We start from the raw sequence: 16,355 nt of genomic DNA on the forward strand, positions 1-16,355 counted from the left end.
ACAGAAATATAAAACAGGAGAATTTGTTGGTTTCAATGCATATTTTCTAATGAAGGGTAGTCCTGTGTTTGTTAGTGCGTTCAGTCCAGGGAGAAGTGTTCAAAAGGAACCTCGTCAAAACATCCCGCGTGCCAGAGTCGGGGAACAATCGAGTCTGCATATTCGCGCTAGGATGCAAAGTGGGCGGTTCTTGAAGGGCGTTCTCGCCCTATGATTGGTCAAAGACTGCTCCCTGACTGTTCTGTTTCCGCTTTCTTTTCGTACGCACGCCCAGTTACTACTCTCACTGAATAATGATAATAATGGTCAAGATGGCTACTTCAGATGCCTCCTTGCGGTAGCTACCGAACATTTTAATGGAAACAACTAAAACTACTCTTCCTCGTGATTTAAAGGCCCCGGAGCTAACCTGGGAGGTGCAGAAGATACCACTGTGTGGTTTAAGGCATTTTATTACCTGACATAGTTTACCATCTAGCTAGCTAACGTTAGTTGTCGAACATTCCCAATTTTAGATCGCAAGCTACAGTAACGTTAGTTCAGTGAAGTCTCGCCCTCCCTTGTGTGTTCCTACCGAGGGGCTCTGTGACGGTCAGCATCAAATGGCCGAACCGAGAAAAGTACCGTTTGTCACAATCTCTTCGTTTAACAACAATGCACCGCCTTCGGATTCAAAGAAACGCCGCCGGGAAGATGAGGCCGAAATCAGTTTGGGGGAAGATGGAGGGGGTGGAAGTGCAGCAACCAGGCCAGGAGGTGGTACTGGTGCTAGTCCATTCGGTGTCGTGAAATCCGGTGACGGGGATTCAGCGGAAACAAAACGTGTAACAGTGCGCTTGAACCTCTCCTTGCCCGAACCCAGCGAACGGGGATCTGCTGAATTCAACTACAGTGAACTTGTTCAATCTACTCAGGTAAAGACGTGAAATCAGTCAAGGCTACAAGTGATAACAGCAGGCTGGGCCGGTGAACGCGTAGGCAGCTTGAAGTGTAAGCTCTCGAGGCTATGGGGCTGTTGTCAACAAGAGCGATGTTGGCCAACTGTAGCTACAGTATTCTTAGATATGATGTAAGCATGCCAACTTCATGTAGGCAATAATATTCATCTAATTTTGATATGAATGTTTATATTACCGTTATATAAATCATATAATATGGTAATGACACATCTAGTTCCCATCTTTTAGAGGTACAATTTTTAAGATGACATTTTAAGCTACTAAGAATCCACTGTTGAACCCATTTTACCTACTCTTATTTCCTGACATGCCTGGTTGTCTCTTGAAGGTGAAGAAGCCTCCTGCTCCAGGACCTCCTAAAGACCTGACCCCAGCCCTGGACCCCAACGACCCCTTTGCAGACAACGAGAAGGAGAGAAAAGAAGTAGAGGCGCTCGCCAAGAAATTTGAGAGCAAATATGTAGGTCCCTTTACTTTGTGGGGGAAACAAATAGGTCTACACAGATCAAATAGATTGAATTAGTTTCATTTGCGTTGTATATTTTCACCTAGTCAACTGTAGTTGTTTGTTTCCTCTAGTCACAGGCCAATACAGGGAAAAAGAAGCGGAAGGACAGAGTGCAGGATCTCATCGACATTGGTTTTGGCTATGATGAGACTGACCCATTCATTGATAACTCTGAGGCTGTAAGTACCCTCTGTCTGCTCATATACTGCAGAATCCTTCCTTTGTGAACAGACTTAAGACTCATGTAAACAAGCATCAACATATGCTTTAACATATTTGCACTTTACCCCTAGCCCCTCTATCATAGATAATTTTTCATTAGCACATTGCATTCCTCTCTCCCATACTTGCTTATTAGTTTCTCTGCTGTTTGTAACCGGTTATGCCATGGCATTGTTGAATAGTATTTCCTGGTTGGCTTGAAGGGCATTCTAGAGCGTGCATTATTTCCCTATAATGCACGGCATATCAGCACCGTAGAATTCAATAGGTTTGAGCTGCATTTGAAAGCAAAAGTTGAGTTGAGAACAGTATTGGCATTGTTGAATTTGATTTTTATAATAGCAAGCAGTTTGTTTGGTTACCAAGGCAACTACTGTAGCTACTATATCAAGAAAACTGGCTAGCTACTTCAGTGGATGTTGAATGAATTTCTAACTGTAAATGTGTTCAATTATAGCCATGGTATAAAAGGGAAAACTCAGAAAATAATGCAACTCCATGGAAGGTTAGTTCCACTCCACTAGCGCGTAGTCGAACACACCTTCCATGTTGTTTATTATTTTCCAGAGAATACATAGCCCCTTGTTGAAGATCCCTTAGCTACTTTCTTCCCCTCAGTATGATGAGCTGGTGCCAGCCTCCCTCAACACTAAGCTGGGAGGGTTCTACATCAACACTGGCACCCTGCAGTTCAGAGCAGCCTCCGAGTCAGAGGGAGAGGACTTCAAGGTGGGTTACACACACACACACACACCTTTTCAATAAATGAACAAATGTTATTCATTATTAAACTCTATTTCTATATCATGTGACAAGCTCAGTTTTTGTTCCTCCTGTCTGTAGAAGTTGAAAGATGGTGAGGAGCGTGTGATAAAGAAGCGAATGAAAAAGCAAGATGGCAGTAACATGGATGAGAAAAAGCCCAGGAAGATCAGGATGCCAAAGCAAGGGTGAGCAATGTTCTACATCTGTTGTGCCACTTCTGAATTTAACTGATGTATAAGCTCATATGATGTATGAACTTATTGCCTGACTTTGACTTGAGCCGTGCTTCATAGTTATGCTATGTGTCTGTGGCTTGTAACAAGCTCCGTGTAGCAACTCAACGGTCCTATGTTATCTTCCAGAGTGTCTGGCCTGAATGTCCACCGGCCAGAGAAGAAGAAAAGGAAGAAGTTGATGAAGGACTCTCTGAATCTGGCCGCCATGCTCCGCCGCTTCACACGGGAGAAGGAGGAGAACCGCAAGAAGAACCCCGGCCTGCCCCGTGGCCAGCACAATGCCAACAGTGCCCTGCTCAACGCACACCCTAAACCCAGCAACATCAGCATGGCCGATCTGGCTAACGACCCTGCCATGATGTCACTGCTGGGCTCAGCCAATAACAACGACATGCTGCAGGACATGATGGGCGACCTAGACTTTGGGCTGCTGGACTCTCCTCAGCCCCCCAGTCCTGCGCAGGGGGAGAACGGTGCCCTGGGTAGGGTCCAGGGTAGAGTCCAGGGGGCACAAGGAGGTCTCCTGCCCCCTCCTCCTCTGCCTAATGGACTGCCTGCCCCTCTCAGTAAGCGTATTGAGGACCTCCGTGTGGTAAGTGACTGACATCTTCAATCAAATCCAGTTATATTTCATATTTAGAGATATTTTAGGTCTTCAGTCAGTTTCTTTATTTGATTTGTAGGGTCTAAAGGCCCTCGCTGCTCGTTGAAAAAGTTCAAGCACATTACATGGAATGCATAGATTTTTTCCCCCTTTAAAAACAAAGTGATTGTCACCATTCTGATATTTCCTTCCATAAAGAAACCGGAGTAACACATGCATTCTCTCAGAGGCACAAGTAGGAGTGAGAAGTAGAGGTTGCTGTGGCAACAAGAGAACAGTGATGTTCTTTGAGGGAGATGATGAGGGGAAAACAAGTGCCAACTCTCTTTGACAGAACGGTGAGGGTGAAGGGAATGGGCAAGAGGGGAATATCAGGAAGAGGAGAGAAAGGTAGAGGAGTGGAGGCAGGGAGGAGAGGAGAGGAGGCCAAGAGCAAGCGAGAGGTACTGTAATGAAGGAAGTCAAAAATAAAGGCTTAGAGGACAAGGTGAGGCTTAGAGGAGTGAAATGGCAGGCAATTGATTGATTTGCATTACATTTGTGTCCTTTTGAGCATACTATATTTTGTTTTAGAGAATCTCTGAAGTTGAATTATTCTCTAACAAACAGGCTTCTCATCAGTTTGATCAAGAGGGCAGGAAAAAGTTCTTCACGCTGGACATGAACAACATCCTACTGGAGTGAGTCTCTGCTCTGAGCTCTTTACAACAGTACAAACACTCTTTCCTTCCCTGACCATCTCTCTGCATGTATTAGACAGTGTTTATCTCAATGTCTAACCCTCTTCTTCTGTGTGTTGGTCAGTATTGAGTTGCAGGTCCAGGAGCAGCCGGCAGCAGTGCGCTCTTCAGTCTACTCCCATCTCGAGGCCTTTGTGCCCTGCAACAAGGAGGCTCTGCTCAAACGCCTAAAGAAACTCAGCCTCAATATCCAGGTGTGTGTGTATGCACTAAAATGTTTGACATTTTATGTTTATGTTTGTGTGTGCACATAATATGCCTGTTATTCTCTTCTATCTAATTGTAGATTGTTTGTTAACGGAGTGTGTGGTGTCAGTGTCATCTGGTGTTTGTGATTGTAACCTTTTCCATCTTTTGTCATCCAGGATGACCGTCTGCGTGCTCCGCTACTGAAGCTGAAGCTAGCTGTGTGCAGCGTGATGCCAGAGCAGATTGCCAGATACAATATGGACTGCATCGCCAAAGTGGCCAAGTAAGGCCTTCTCCTTTCTTCTCCTGCATTCTGTTCATCTCTTATTTCCTTTCATACCTCCCCTTTGTTCCTTGCTGTCTATTTTTCCACTCCTCGTCAATATTATCGCTGGGTTGTGTATTTACAGGCAGCAGTCAGAAGAGGGGGAAAAGAACGGGTCAGAAGAGGAGGATGAGGAGAAGCCTGGGAAGAGAGTGATGGGACCTCGCAAGAAGTTTGTCTGGGATGAGAAGCTCAGGTGAGCTCTCATTTGTGAATTTAACGTCATACAATTATGTTATATAGGGGTTTTGGTTTAGTGTAGTGATGGGATGTTTGACTCCTTTTACTGACTCCGATCTTTTCGACTCGTTCAGTCAAATGAATGAATCTTTCGACTAATTTTGTTCATTTGAGTCAGTAATGCCCAGAGCATGCAGGACCCCAGCGAACGATAACTAAAAACTAGAAATAGTCATAACTCTACAAGCCTCTTGTTCATAGGTCGTTCACCATAAGGGGCTTATTGGAGATGTCGTTTGTGACAGACTTGTAAAATGGTGCTTTAAACGATGTATATTTGTGGATTTGCTAGGTATACAAATATGATTTTTTCTTGGTACATTTGAAACAAAGTCTAGTGACCGCAACCGGACTAGATTTTTTTTTTTTTTTAATTCACCTTTATTTAACCAGGTAGGCCAGTTGAGAACAAGTTCTCATTTACAACTGCGACCTGGCCAAGATAAAGCAAAGCAGTGCGACACAAACAACAACACAGAGTTATACATGGAATAAACAAACATGCAGTCAATAATACAATAGAAAAGGTCTATATTCAGTGTGTGCAAATGAGGTAGGATAAAAAAATATATTTTTTATTTCACCTTTATTTAACCAGGTAGGCTAGTTGAGAACAAGTTCTCATTTACAACTGCGACCTGGCCAAGATAAAGCATAGCAGTGTGAACAGACAACAACACAGAGTTACACATGGAGTAACAAAAAAGAAAAGAGAGAGTCTATATACATTGTGTGCAAAAGGCATGAGGAGGTAGGAGAATAATTACAATTTTGCAGATTAACACTGGAGTTATAATTGATCAGATGGTCATGAGCAGGTAGAGATACTGGTGTGCAAAAGAGCAGAAAAGTAAATAAATAAAAACAGTATGGGGATGAGGTAGGTAAATTGGGTGGGCTATTTACCGATGGACTATGTACAGCTGCAGCGATCGGTTAGCTGCTCAGATAGTTTAAAGTTGGTGAGGGAGATAAAAGTCTCCAACTTCAGCGATTTTTGCAATTTGTTCCAGTCACAGGCAGCAGAGAACTGGAAAGAAAGGTGGCCAAATGAGGTGTTGGCTTTAGGGATGATCAGTGAGATACACCTGCTGGAGCACATGCTACGGGTGGGTTTTGCCATCGTGACCAGTGAACTGAGATAAGGCGGAGCTTTACCTAGCATGGACTTGTAGATGACCTGGAGCCAGTGGGTCTGGCGACGAATATGTAGTGAGGACCAGCCGACTAGAGCATACAGGTCGCAGTGGTGGGTGGTATAAGGTGCTTTAGTAACAAAACGGATGGCACTGTGATAAACTGCATCCAGTTTGCTGAGTAGAGTATTGGAAGCTATTTTGTAGATGACATCGTCGAGGATCGGTAGAATAGTCAGTTTAACTAGGGTAAGTTTGGCGGCGTGAGTGAAGGAGGCTTTGTTGCGGAATAGAAAGCAGACTCTAGATTTGATTTTAGATTGGAGATGTTTGATATGAGTCTGTAAGGAGAGTTTACAGTCTAGCCAGACACCTAGGTACTTATAGATGTCCACATATTCTAGGTCGGAACCATCCAGGGTGGTGATGCTAGTCGGGTGTGCGGGTGCAGGCAGCGAACAGTTGAAAAGCATGCATTTGGTTTTTACTAGCGTCTAAGAGCAGTTGGAGGCCACAGAATGAGTGTTGTATGGCATTGAAGCTCGTTTGGAGGTTAGATAGCACAGTGTCCAAGGAAGGGACAGAAGTATACAGAATGGTGTCGTCTGCGTAGAGGTGGATCAGGGAATCGCCCGCAGCAAGAGCAACATCATTGATATATACAGAGAAAAGGGTCGGCCCGAGAATTGAACCCTGTGGCGCCCCCATAGAGACTGCCAGAGGACCGGACAACATGCCCTCCGATTTGACACACTGAACTCTGTCTGCAAAGTAGTTGGTGAACCAGGCAAAGCAGTCATTAGAAAAACCGAGGCTACTGAGTCTGCCGATAAGAATATGGTGATTGACAGAGTCGAAAGCCTTGGCCAGGTCAATGAAGACGGCTGCACAGTACTGTCTTATCGATGGCGGTTATGATATCGTTTAGTACCTTGAGCGTAGCTGAGGTTCACCCGTGACCGGCTCGGAAACCAGATTGCACAGCGGAGAAGGTACGGTAGGATTCGAGATGGTCAGTGATCTGTTTGTTGACTAGGCTTTTGAAGACCTTAGATAGGCAGGGCAGGATGGATATAGGTCTGTAACAGTTATGGTCCAGGGTGTCTCCCCCTTTGAAGAGGGGGATGACTGAGGCAGCTTTCCAATCCTTGGGGATCTCAGACGATATGAAAGAGAGGTTGAACAGGCTGGTAATAGGGGTTGCGACAATGGTGGCGGATAGTTTCAGAAATAGAGGGTCCAGATTGTCAAGACCAGCTGATTTGTACGGTCCAGGTTTTGCAGCTCTTTCAGAACATCTGCTATCTGGATTTGGGTAAAGGAGAAGCTGGGGAGGCTTGGGCGAGTAGCTGCGGGGGGGGCGGAGCTGTTGGCCGAGGTTGGAGTAGCCAGGAGGAAGGCATGGCCAGCCGTTGAGAAATGCTTGTTGAAGTTTTCGATTATCATGGATTTATCAGTGGTGACCGTGTTACCTAGCCTCAGTGCAGTGGGCAGCTGGGAGGAGGTGCTCTTGTTCTCCATGGACTTTACAGTGTCCCAGAACCTTTTAGAGTTAGAGAGAAAAAAAAGCTGGCCTTTGCTTTCCTGACTGACTGCGTGTATTGGTTCCTGACTTCCCTGAACTTCCCTAAGGGAGTTAAGGCAATAAATAGGCCATAGTGCCGAAATAATTACAATTTAGCAATTAAACACTGATAGATGTGCAGAAGATGAATGTGCAAGTAGAGATACTGGGGTGCAAAGGAGCAAAATAGATCAAATAAATAACATTATGGGGGATGAGCTAATTACAGATGGGCTATGTACAGGTGCAGTGATCTGTGAGCTGCTCTGGCAGCTGGTGCTTAAAGCTAGTGAGGGAGATATGAGTCTCCGGCTTCAGTGATATTTGCAGTTCGTTACAGGAAAGGCGGCCAAAGTAGGAATTGGCCTTGGGGGTGACCAGTGAAATATACCTGCTGAAGCGCGTGCTACAGATGGGTGCTGCTATGGTCACCAGTAAGCTGAGATAAGGCGGGGCTTTACCTAGCAAAGACTTATAGATGACCTGGAGCCAGTGGGTTTGGCGACAAATATGTAGCGAGGGCCAGCCAAGGAGAGCATACAGGTCGCAGTGGTGGGTAGTATATGGGGCTTTGGTGACAAATCAGATGGCACTGTGATAGACTGCATCCAATTTGCTGAGTAGAGTATTGGAGGCTATTTTGTAAATGCAAACGCGTTATGAACGACTCTTGGCGGAATGCATTGCTTGAGTGGCGTGAGGGTGATAAGCACAATATCGTTCGCAATTCACGACGATTTGAGTTTGTTGAACAGAAGCCATGTATCTTTTGGTTCTACAAAGCTGTGTCCATCATAGCATTCATTCTTGCACCATGCAATAATTTATTAGTTCTAAACATGTCTTTTTTTCTTTTCTATGCTGCCTGCAGCATGATCTATTTTACCTGCACTCATGACGAACAGTTGTTGGTCGGAGCACATCTCCGGAGTCACTGAAGGAGTGCGTATTAATCCTGCTGTAGAATTAAATGCAGCAAGTCAAATGAATGACTAAAATGAACGTGTCACTCAGAAAAGCGAATCATGACTCTCGAGTCAGTAAGAAGAGTTGTCCAAAAAGATAATACGCCAACAGTGGAGCTGAAATTGTAATGCATAGTTGGTGGAACGTGTGTTGGTCTGTAGGATGTTGCTGTGTAACTTGGTGAGGGTGAAGCTGGGCTGCTATGAGCTGGAGGGCCAGAGCTCCCAGTCTCCAGAGGACTATCTCAAGGCCTTCATGGAGACTGAGGTGAAACCACTGTGGCCCAAGGGCTGGATGCAGGGCAGGTCAGTATGTGTGTTTGCATAAAAGAATACAATTTGACCATTTAACCTAGTTTGCATTTCACCACACCACATGGGGCGGCAGGTAGCCTAGTGGTTATAGCTTTGGGCCAGTAACCAAAAGGTTGCTGGATCAAATCCATGAGCTGACAAGGTAAAAATCCCTGAACAAGACAGTTAACCCACTGTTCCCTGGCCGTCATTGTAAATAAGAATTTGACTGACTTGCCTAGTTAAATAAAGGTTTAAAAAAATATCTCCACTCTCCTCTCCTCAGGATGCTATTCAAAGAGAGCCTCATGGTTCATTGTCACCTCACTGGCAATCCGTGAGTCATTACTTTTATATACTCTGCTTATTATAAAAATCACTATATTAAAGTGAAGGTTAACACTGGTGTTCTTCATTATGCACTCTTTTTCCTTTTGATTTCACTGTTATCCAGAGCCAAGAAAAAGATGGTTCCTACTCCCAAGTCTAAACCCAAAGTTAGTGTTTTGCAGTCTGATGCATTGCTTGCATGCTTGTCATTTCAATACCATTTGTTGTTTGAATAGTTTTAGATCACACTAATTGTTTGCTCTTTCTATCCCCTATGTTGTTTGGTGACCCAGGAGGGTAGTTGGGTCCAGAGATCCACCCCCTCAGTTGGTGCGACCCCCTCCCCTGCAGCCCCAGTGGCCTGCCGGCCCTCCCAGTCCCCCGCTGAGACCATCTGTCTGCTGGACTCCCTGGATGAAGAGCTGACCGCCCCCGCCCTGGACTCCATCTCCCAGGCCCTGGCCCTCCTCAGCAATGCAGCCAAGGGCCTGGTCCAAGGGGACAGTCCCCCCTCCCCTGATAGGCCCAAGACTGCCCCATCCTCCCTCCATGCCTCACCTCTCCTCCAGAAGCACAAGAAGAGCACCATCAACACACCCAGCTCCAACACACCTCTCTTCGTCTCTACCTCCTCCCCCTCCTCTCTCTCTCGGCCTCCCACCGTCTCCCCTTCTCTGTCCTCAGCGAGGAGCGAGGGGTTGGGGTCGATGAAGGGTGGAGGTGCTCTGGCTCAGGCTCACAGACAATCAGTGCAGAGCACTCAGAGGCTTGCTGGGACTGGACTGAGTAAAGCCAATGCTCCCGGCTCTCACTCCCAGCTTAAGCCGCGGCCGCCCCCCAATCAGAAGGGCTTTGGCAGCAATAATACTAAAGCCAACAGTGGTGACACCCCCCTCTCCTCCCCTTCTCCCTCCTTCTCCCACTCTCTCTTAGGAGCCCAAGCTCAGCAGCAGTCCAACTTCATCACCCCCATGCAGGCCACTCTCACCAAGTCCTCCCACAGCAGCACCTCGCCCATCATCAAACTCACCCCTCGCCTCCCCAACCCCTTAACGCCCACCACCTTCTCACCCTCCACCAATCCCAGGCCTCAGGCAGCTTCAAGTATGCACCAGTACTCCTCCAAAAGCCCAGCAGGGTTCCGCCCACCATTCTCAGGTGCTCCGGGAGGGCCAGCCAAACTTGTCCAGGGCAGCTACACCCCTCCAGGAGGGCAGAAGACCCCCTCTCAGATCATCAGCAGCAGCGCCAACACCAGCCTTACCAACACCTCATCCATCAGCAAGCATTCGGGATCCAGTCCCTCCCCTACCACAACCTCGGCCAATCAGCGACAAAGGACGGCAGGTGGAACCATTCAGGGGGCTAAGCCTATTAAATCTGTATCCACACAGTCTGTCTCTTCTCAGTTGCCACAGGTAAGTGAGAAATAAGAGATGGTAGCTGGGTGGGACAAGGTCATGATGGAGCAAATGTTCAAAATGAGTTTGTCTACTGTTGTCTGTATATTGATGTATTTTATCTCTGTTTGTATATGTTGTCTGTTGGTCTGGGTCTATATTTCTAATTCAAATTTGGGTGGTTCGAGCCCTGAATGCTGAAAGCCGTGGTGTATCAGACCGTATACCACTAGAATGACAAAACATTTATTTTTACTGCTCTAATTACGTTGGTAACCAGTTTATAATAGCAATAAAGGCACCTCAGGGGGTTATGGTATATTTCCAATATACCACGGCTAGGGGCTTTATCCAGGCACTCCGCAGTGCGTCGTGCATAAGAACAGCCCTTAGCTGTGGATTATTGGCCATATACCACACCCCCTCAGGCCTTATTGCTTAATTATATGCCTTTGTTCTCCAGGTGACCTCAGCCAGCAGCAGTCTTCTTGGCTCTGCTCCGTCTCTCCCACTGGGCTTTGGGATGTTGGGGGGGCTGGTTCCTGTGTCCCTGCCCTTCCAGTTTCCTTCACTCTTAAACCTGCCCCCATTAGGGGGCACAGCTGGCTCCAGCACCGGGGCCAGCGGCTCCTCAACCAGCAACAGCTCAGCATTCTCCCTGACCCAGAGTGAGTGACACAGCCAGTCCACAGAAACATGAAAAAACTAAAATGTACAGTGCTTTCGGAAAGTATTCAGACCACTTCACTTTTTCCACATTTTGTTACATTACAGCCTTAATCTACACACAATACCCCATAATGAAAACAGGTTTTTAGAAATGTTTGCAAATGTATTAAAATTTTTAAAAACTAACTTATTTACATAAGTATTTAGAACCTTTGCTATAAGACTGGAAATTGATCTTAGGTGCATCCTGTTTGCATTGATCATCTTTGAGATGTTTCTGCATCTTGATTGGAGCCCACCTGTGGTAAATTCAATTGATTGGACATGATTTGGAAAGGCACCAACCTGTCTATATAAGGTCCCACAGTTGACAGTGCATGTCAGAGCCAAAACCAAGCCATGAGGTCGAAGGAATCGTCCGTAGATTGTTTTGAGGCACAGATCTGGGGAAGGCTACCAAAAATGTCTGCAGCATTGAAGGTCCCCAAGAACACAGTGGCCTCCATCATTGTTAAATGTAAGAAGTTTGGAACCACCAAGACTCTTCCTAGAGCTGATAGCTGTTGAGCAGTCGGGGGAGAATTGAGCAATCGGGGGAAAAGGGCCTTGGTCAGGGAGGTGACCAAGAACCCGATGGTCACTCTGACAGAGCTCCAGAGTTGCTTTGTGGAGATGGGAGAACCTTCCAGAAGGACAACCATCTCTGCAGCACTCTACCAATCAGGCCTTTATGGTAGAGTGCCCAGACAGAAGCCACTCCTCAGTAAAAGGCACGACAGCCCACTTGGATTTTGCCAAAAGGCACCTACAGAACTCTTTGGCCTGAATGTCAAGTGTCACATCTGGAGAAACCAGGCACCACTCATCACCTGGCCAATACCATCCATATGGGGAATCATGGTCTTGGCAGCATCATGCTGTGGGGATGTTTTTCTGCGGCAGGGACTGGGAGACTAGTCAGGATCAAGTGAAAGATGAACGGTGCAAAGTACAGAGAGAGCCTTAATGAAAACCTACTCCAGAGCGCTCAGGACCTCTGATTGTAGCGTCGTACCCAAGAAGACTCGAAGCTGTAATTGCTGGCAAAGGTGCTTCAACAAAATACTGAGTAACGGGTCTGAATACTTATTTAAATGTGAAGTTTCAGTTCCTTTTTGCAAAAATGTCCAAAAACCCTTTTTTTGCTTTATCATAAGTTATTCTGTGTAGATTGATGGGGAGGGGGGTGATTTAATCAATTTTAGAATAAGGCTGTAACGTAGCAAAAGTTGAATGTAGAACAGCTGATCGAGATAGGGTTGCTTTCGTATGTTGATGTCTGGGTATGTGTATAGTTTGTTTTTGTGTATTTTATGTTGTTGGACCATTGTGTTAAATCCCCATGCTGTGTCTGGAAGCCTGCAATGTTTTTCTCCATTGTCTGACATTCTCCCATATTGTTTCTTTGGTTCATTCCTCCCCTTATCCCTCTGTGCCTCTTCTTTTCAAATGTTATTCTTCCATTAATCTCCTGTGATCTTACATCCATTTACTATTTGACCTGGCTCATCTCTTTTCCTTTCAACCTGTTTCTTCTGTCTTGCTTCCCATTCTTGTTTCGTCTACACTGCCTTTCCTATCTCACCATGCCCTTGACCTACACTCTCCTGTGTCATCTCCTCCTCCCTCCCATCTCTCCTCAGATCTGTTAAAGAGTCTCCAGTCAGGGTCTCAGGTTGCTCTGCCTCCTCACTTACAGCTCGCTTTCTCAGGTAAAATCTGCCCTTCCCTGTGACCCCGCTCTTTCCTCTCAGCCCACTGTCACTTCAAAAGTATTTTTTTCCCTTCTTGGGGACATCTTCTCTGTCTGTCCCTCCGTAGTCTCTGTGCATGCCTGTCGCTTTCGTCATGTCGGTGGTTGTCATGTGTTAAGTTTAAATATTTGTTTTTGTTTCCTATCAATATTTCAAGAACTCTACTCTTCCTGTCCAGATGTCAATCAAACCCAAGGAGGGGATGTGAAGAGGAAGTCTCTTTGACCACACCTGTTTGGAACACTGAGGACATCCACTATGATATGACAGCTATCAGGACAAATCAGGAACTAGGACGACTTTGAATGACTAACAGAAACTGCCCAAACACAGGATGGGGTTGAAATGGGGAATTGGACCCTCTCGATAATCTTCCGGCTGTTACTTATTTTTTAAACAGCAATTTGATAATTGTTTAAATATTGTACATTTTAAGGCTTAATGACAAGTTTGTTTTTGTCAATGTTTACAGAACAGACCTTTATCACTGTGGTCAGGGAGGGAGAATGAATGAGTGGTCTACTTGTTGGTGTGTATGTGTGAATGCACTATTCTTTAGCTTCAGTGTGCAACCCTCCCTCTCTGATACCTGGGTTAGTGTGTCTATTTGGTGCTTTTTTTCTCAATGTAATTATCTAGACCTGTAAGAAATGCTACTAAATGCGAACGTTGTTGAATTTGTTTAGGGACCGGAGCTGTATTTGTTTGCTGTACATAACTCCACCAAATTCAATAAAACAAGCCATGATCTATGCAGGATTATAACAAAATGGTATATTGGTGACTTTCTATGGTCATCAGCATGGGTAATTCTGTTCCCTCATGTCTTGTTCCTTCACTCGCTTTCATGAAGTGCTACACTCCATAACTTATAAAAATGGAAAACAAGCCAATAACATCCACACAGTGAAAAGTTAGTCTCTATCAGCTCTTAAAATCCACAAATGGTCAGCATTGCAAAGAAACACTTTACCATGCTACCTGGAGTCTGATTAATCAAATGTTTATTTGACGGGTAACAATCTAACCGGAGACACTACCTGACGGTTGCTTATCCAAAGCAGCCCAAAAGGTCAAATTAATCAACACAAGGCTGCACAACTTTCTGTGCCTCCACCAGAGGTTCTTTAGGGTTCTGGGTCCAGACAAAGCCAACACACCCAAGGCACAACACACAGGTCAATGGGCGGTGCTTATAATTTCAACTGACATCAAATGCCATCTCAAACTCAAATTACTCAACTTATTCCAGGAGCTACAATCCTGACAGTATAACCCTTAAATAATCAAGCAGGACCAGTAATGTACTCCAATACAATCCCAAAAGCATTTAACTCCACATCAAAATGCTATTGCCCCATATAGCACACAAGCTAACATTCATTTAAACCCAAAAAGAAAACAGGAAAAACAAGATTAAACATTAAAATAGGTGATCGCTTCTACAGCTGTAAAGAGTCTGGCAGTATGCAGAAGGTTTGATGGCTGTCCCAATCACTGTTGGTTTCTTTCTAAAAGGTCTTCCAGGGTCTATTTGACCAGAGGCCTGGTTTTGTCATCATCGCCACACTGGTGTGCTTTATACTTTTTCACCTCTGCCATGTATTTTGTCCAGGCATCCCCCTTGCCCTCCATCTGGAAAACAGAATAAATAATTACAATGGTTTAGAAGGCAAGTGGTATTTCATGAAGACTGGCATGACAAAACTATCAGGAAAAAAAATATTTCTTGAACCTCAGGGTCCACTTTCTGTTTCTTCGCAACCATGCCAGTCTTGAGGGCCAATTTAGAGCCACCTCTGCGCTTCCCCACCTGGGTTAGGGGATAGAAGACTGAAACCGTTATACGAGCCCTTGCAGGTGGACTGCCAATGATGGAGACTACACAAGACGAGAGAACAAAGAAAAAGCCTATGTTATCACATTCCTGAAGTCGAGTAGCTAATGAATGCTTTCCAATGTCTAGACCTGATGTGGATCTCAGGTTACTTGTTGGTGACATTGCAGTGCACCTCTTCACGTGTGAATGTATCCCTCTATGGTGATGTCCCTCTATGGTGATGTAACTATACACTAACGTGAGCTGTGTGTGGTGGATAAAAAAAAGTTTAATTTGTTAATTGAGACATTGCCATTGGCTACAATCTATAGCTAACAACAGCCAAACCCCTTACAAAGCTGGTCACACTTGGAGTCTTCTTATCCTGTGTCGACTGTCCGTCAGCAGTACTTTTATCACCGCATCCATGGTCCATTTCTTTTTTCATTTTTTCTTCCTCCATTTTTTTCTTGAACATCTCCATAAAGCTTCCATCATTAGCAAATGAATTGGCCGCTGCTGCTTTGCTGACTCCCGGTGCAGGACTGGCTGGCGACCCCGGGCTGTTACTGCTCGAATCGCTGCTGTTTTGATGTCTTCTGCTGTATCCACGCTTCGGATCCATGTTAGCTTTTTTTTATGTAGAAGGGCTCAGTTCCTTTAGACCTTTCTGCAACTAGTGGTGTGCTCTCTGGTCGTTCTGTGTCAACGTAAACTAAAGCCGGCTAGCTACTTGACAAAAAAAATGCTATCGGTGACAGAGACTCCACCCGAACCCCAAACAAAACAAACTTCGAGGCAAAGTAGCTAGCATACGAAGCCGTCTAATTAAACACGTGGAAATCCATAAATTAATCGGAGCCACACTTGTCCGTCTCCCAGCGAGCTAGCACAGGTCCTCACGGCAAAAAAAAAACGCAGGCTTGTTGTTGGTGGCTAGCTAACGTTAGCGTTGTATCTAGCTACCTATTCGAAAAATGTCAACTAGCTAATGACCAAACAATTGTGTCATGAGTAGCTAAACTAGTGCACAACACAAATCAACCACATTAGATATATATATAATATATTTTTTCAAACGACTCTCAAAGCTAAGTATATTACTGATATATTGGCTACATTTGTACAGATGTGGTTTTCTTTCACATGTTATCGGCCATGTTGAATTTCGGCTTATCATTTACGTCAGCACGTCAATATTCTATAGTATTATGGCGGTCCGCAAACATTCGTTAGAGGTGCATGCCGCCACCTACTGTGTGGGCGGTGTCAGTTTACTGTTCTGGAGTGTGAATTCAATACACTTCTTGAAATAAAAAGGGGAGGGAAAATGGAAGAACAATTGCCCTACGAACTAACCCTTCACCCATTAAAACCTCACTACTATTACACTTCTTGACCCTATCTTTTTATTTAACTTTTTTTTTATCAGGGAGTCATACTCAAGGCTCCCGAGTGGCGCAGCAGTCTAATACACTGCATCTCAGTGCTTGAGGCGTCAATACAGACACCCTAGTTCATATCCAGGCTGTCTCATAACCGGCTGTGATTGGGCGTCCCTTAGGGTGGCGTGCACAACTGGCCCAACTTTGTCTGA

At 45.2% G+C, this 16,355-nt stretch overlaps 2 protein-coding genes across 6 annotated transcripts; one reads left to right on the top strand and one right to left on the bottom strand.

The window, feature by feature from the left end:
- The first annotated feature begins 271 nt into the window (after positions 1-271).
- LOC112258856 (ubinuclein-2) lies at positions 272-13,691 on the top strand. 5 transcript variants are annotated; one of them, XM_024433479.2, is made up of 17 exons: positions 272-914; positions 1,288-1,419; positions 1,539-1,646; positions 2,308-2,418; positions 2,533-2,639; positions 2,817-3,282; positions 3,904-3,974; positions 4,099-4,228; positions 4,400-4,506; positions 4,634-4,744; positions 8,616-8,759; positions 9,034-9,084; positions 9,202-9,244; positions 9,371-10,495; positions 10,941-11,145; positions 12,829-12,897; positions 13,097-13,691. In XM_024433479.2, exons 1-17 carry the CDS (start codon positions 603-605, stop codon positions 13,162-13,164), a joined length of 3,360 nt encoding a protein of 1,119 aa, XP_024289247.1. In that variant the 5' UTR covers positions 272-602; the 3' UTR covers positions 13,165-13,691. The 5 variants fall into 5 exon arrangements, with proteins under 5 accessions (XP_024289247.1, XP_024289248.1, XP_024289249.1 ...); XM_024433480.2 differs by having other exon boundaries at positions 13,118-13,691; XM_024433483.2 differs by lacking the exon at positions 272-914 and adding an exon at positions 921-1,069.
- Positions 13,692-13,926: 235 nt separating this feature from the next.
- On the bottom strand, positions 13,927-15,936 carry LOC112258858 (telomerase RNA component interacting RNase). The gene is made up of 3 exons (XM_024433485.2): positions 15,114-15,936; positions 14,675-14,752; positions 13,927-14,574 (listed from the first exon to the last, which is right to left on the bottom strand). Exons 1-3 carry the CDS (start codon positions 15,381-15,383, stop codon positions 14,470-14,472), a joined length of 453 nt encoding a protein of 150 aa, XP_024289253.1. The 5' UTR covers positions 15,384-15,936; the 3' UTR covers positions 13,927-14,469.
- Between the last annotated feature and the right edge of the window lie 419 nt (positions 15,937-16,355).

This window comes from Oncorhynchus tshawytscha, linkage group LG09 (assembly GCF_018296145.1).
Source record: "Oncorhynchus tshawytscha isolate Ot180627B linkage group LG09, Otsh_v2.0, whole genome shotgun sequence".
Taxonomy (NCBI): Eukaryota; Metazoa; Chordata; class Actinopteri; order Salmoniformes; family Salmonidae; genus Oncorhynchus; species Oncorhynchus tshawytscha.

What these genes read in the sequence shown, in the direction of transcription:
- LOC112258856 (XM_024433479.2), top strand. Translation starts at nt 603, where the DNA reads ATGGCCGAACCGAGAAAAGTACCGTTTGTCACAATCTCTTCGTTTAAC. An exon ending in CAGAGGGAGAGGACTTCAAG is followed by an intron (nt 2,419 to 2,532) that starts GTGGGTTACACA and finishes TCCTGTCTGTAG; the next exon opens with AAGTTGAAAGATGGTGAGGA. An exon ending in ATGAACAACATCCTACTGGA is followed by an intron (nt 3,975 to 4,098) that starts GTGAGTCTCTGC and finishes TGTGTTGGTCAG; the next exon opens with TATTGAGTTGCAGGTCCAGG.
- LOC112258858 (XM_024433485.2), bottom strand. Translation starts at nt 15,383, where the DNA reads ATGGATCCGAAGCGTGGATACAGCAGAAGACATCAAAACAGCAGCGAT. An exon ending in CTCCAAGTGTGACCAGCTTT is followed by an intron (nt 14,753 to 15,113) that starts GTAAGGGGTTTG and finishes CCCCTAACCCAG; the next exon opens with GTGGGGAAGCGCAGAGGTGG. An exon ending in AACAGAAAGTGGACCCTGAG is followed by an intron (nt 14,575 to 14,674) that starts GTTCAAGAAATA and finishes TCTGTTTTCCAG; the next exon opens with ATGGAGGGCAAGGGGGATGC.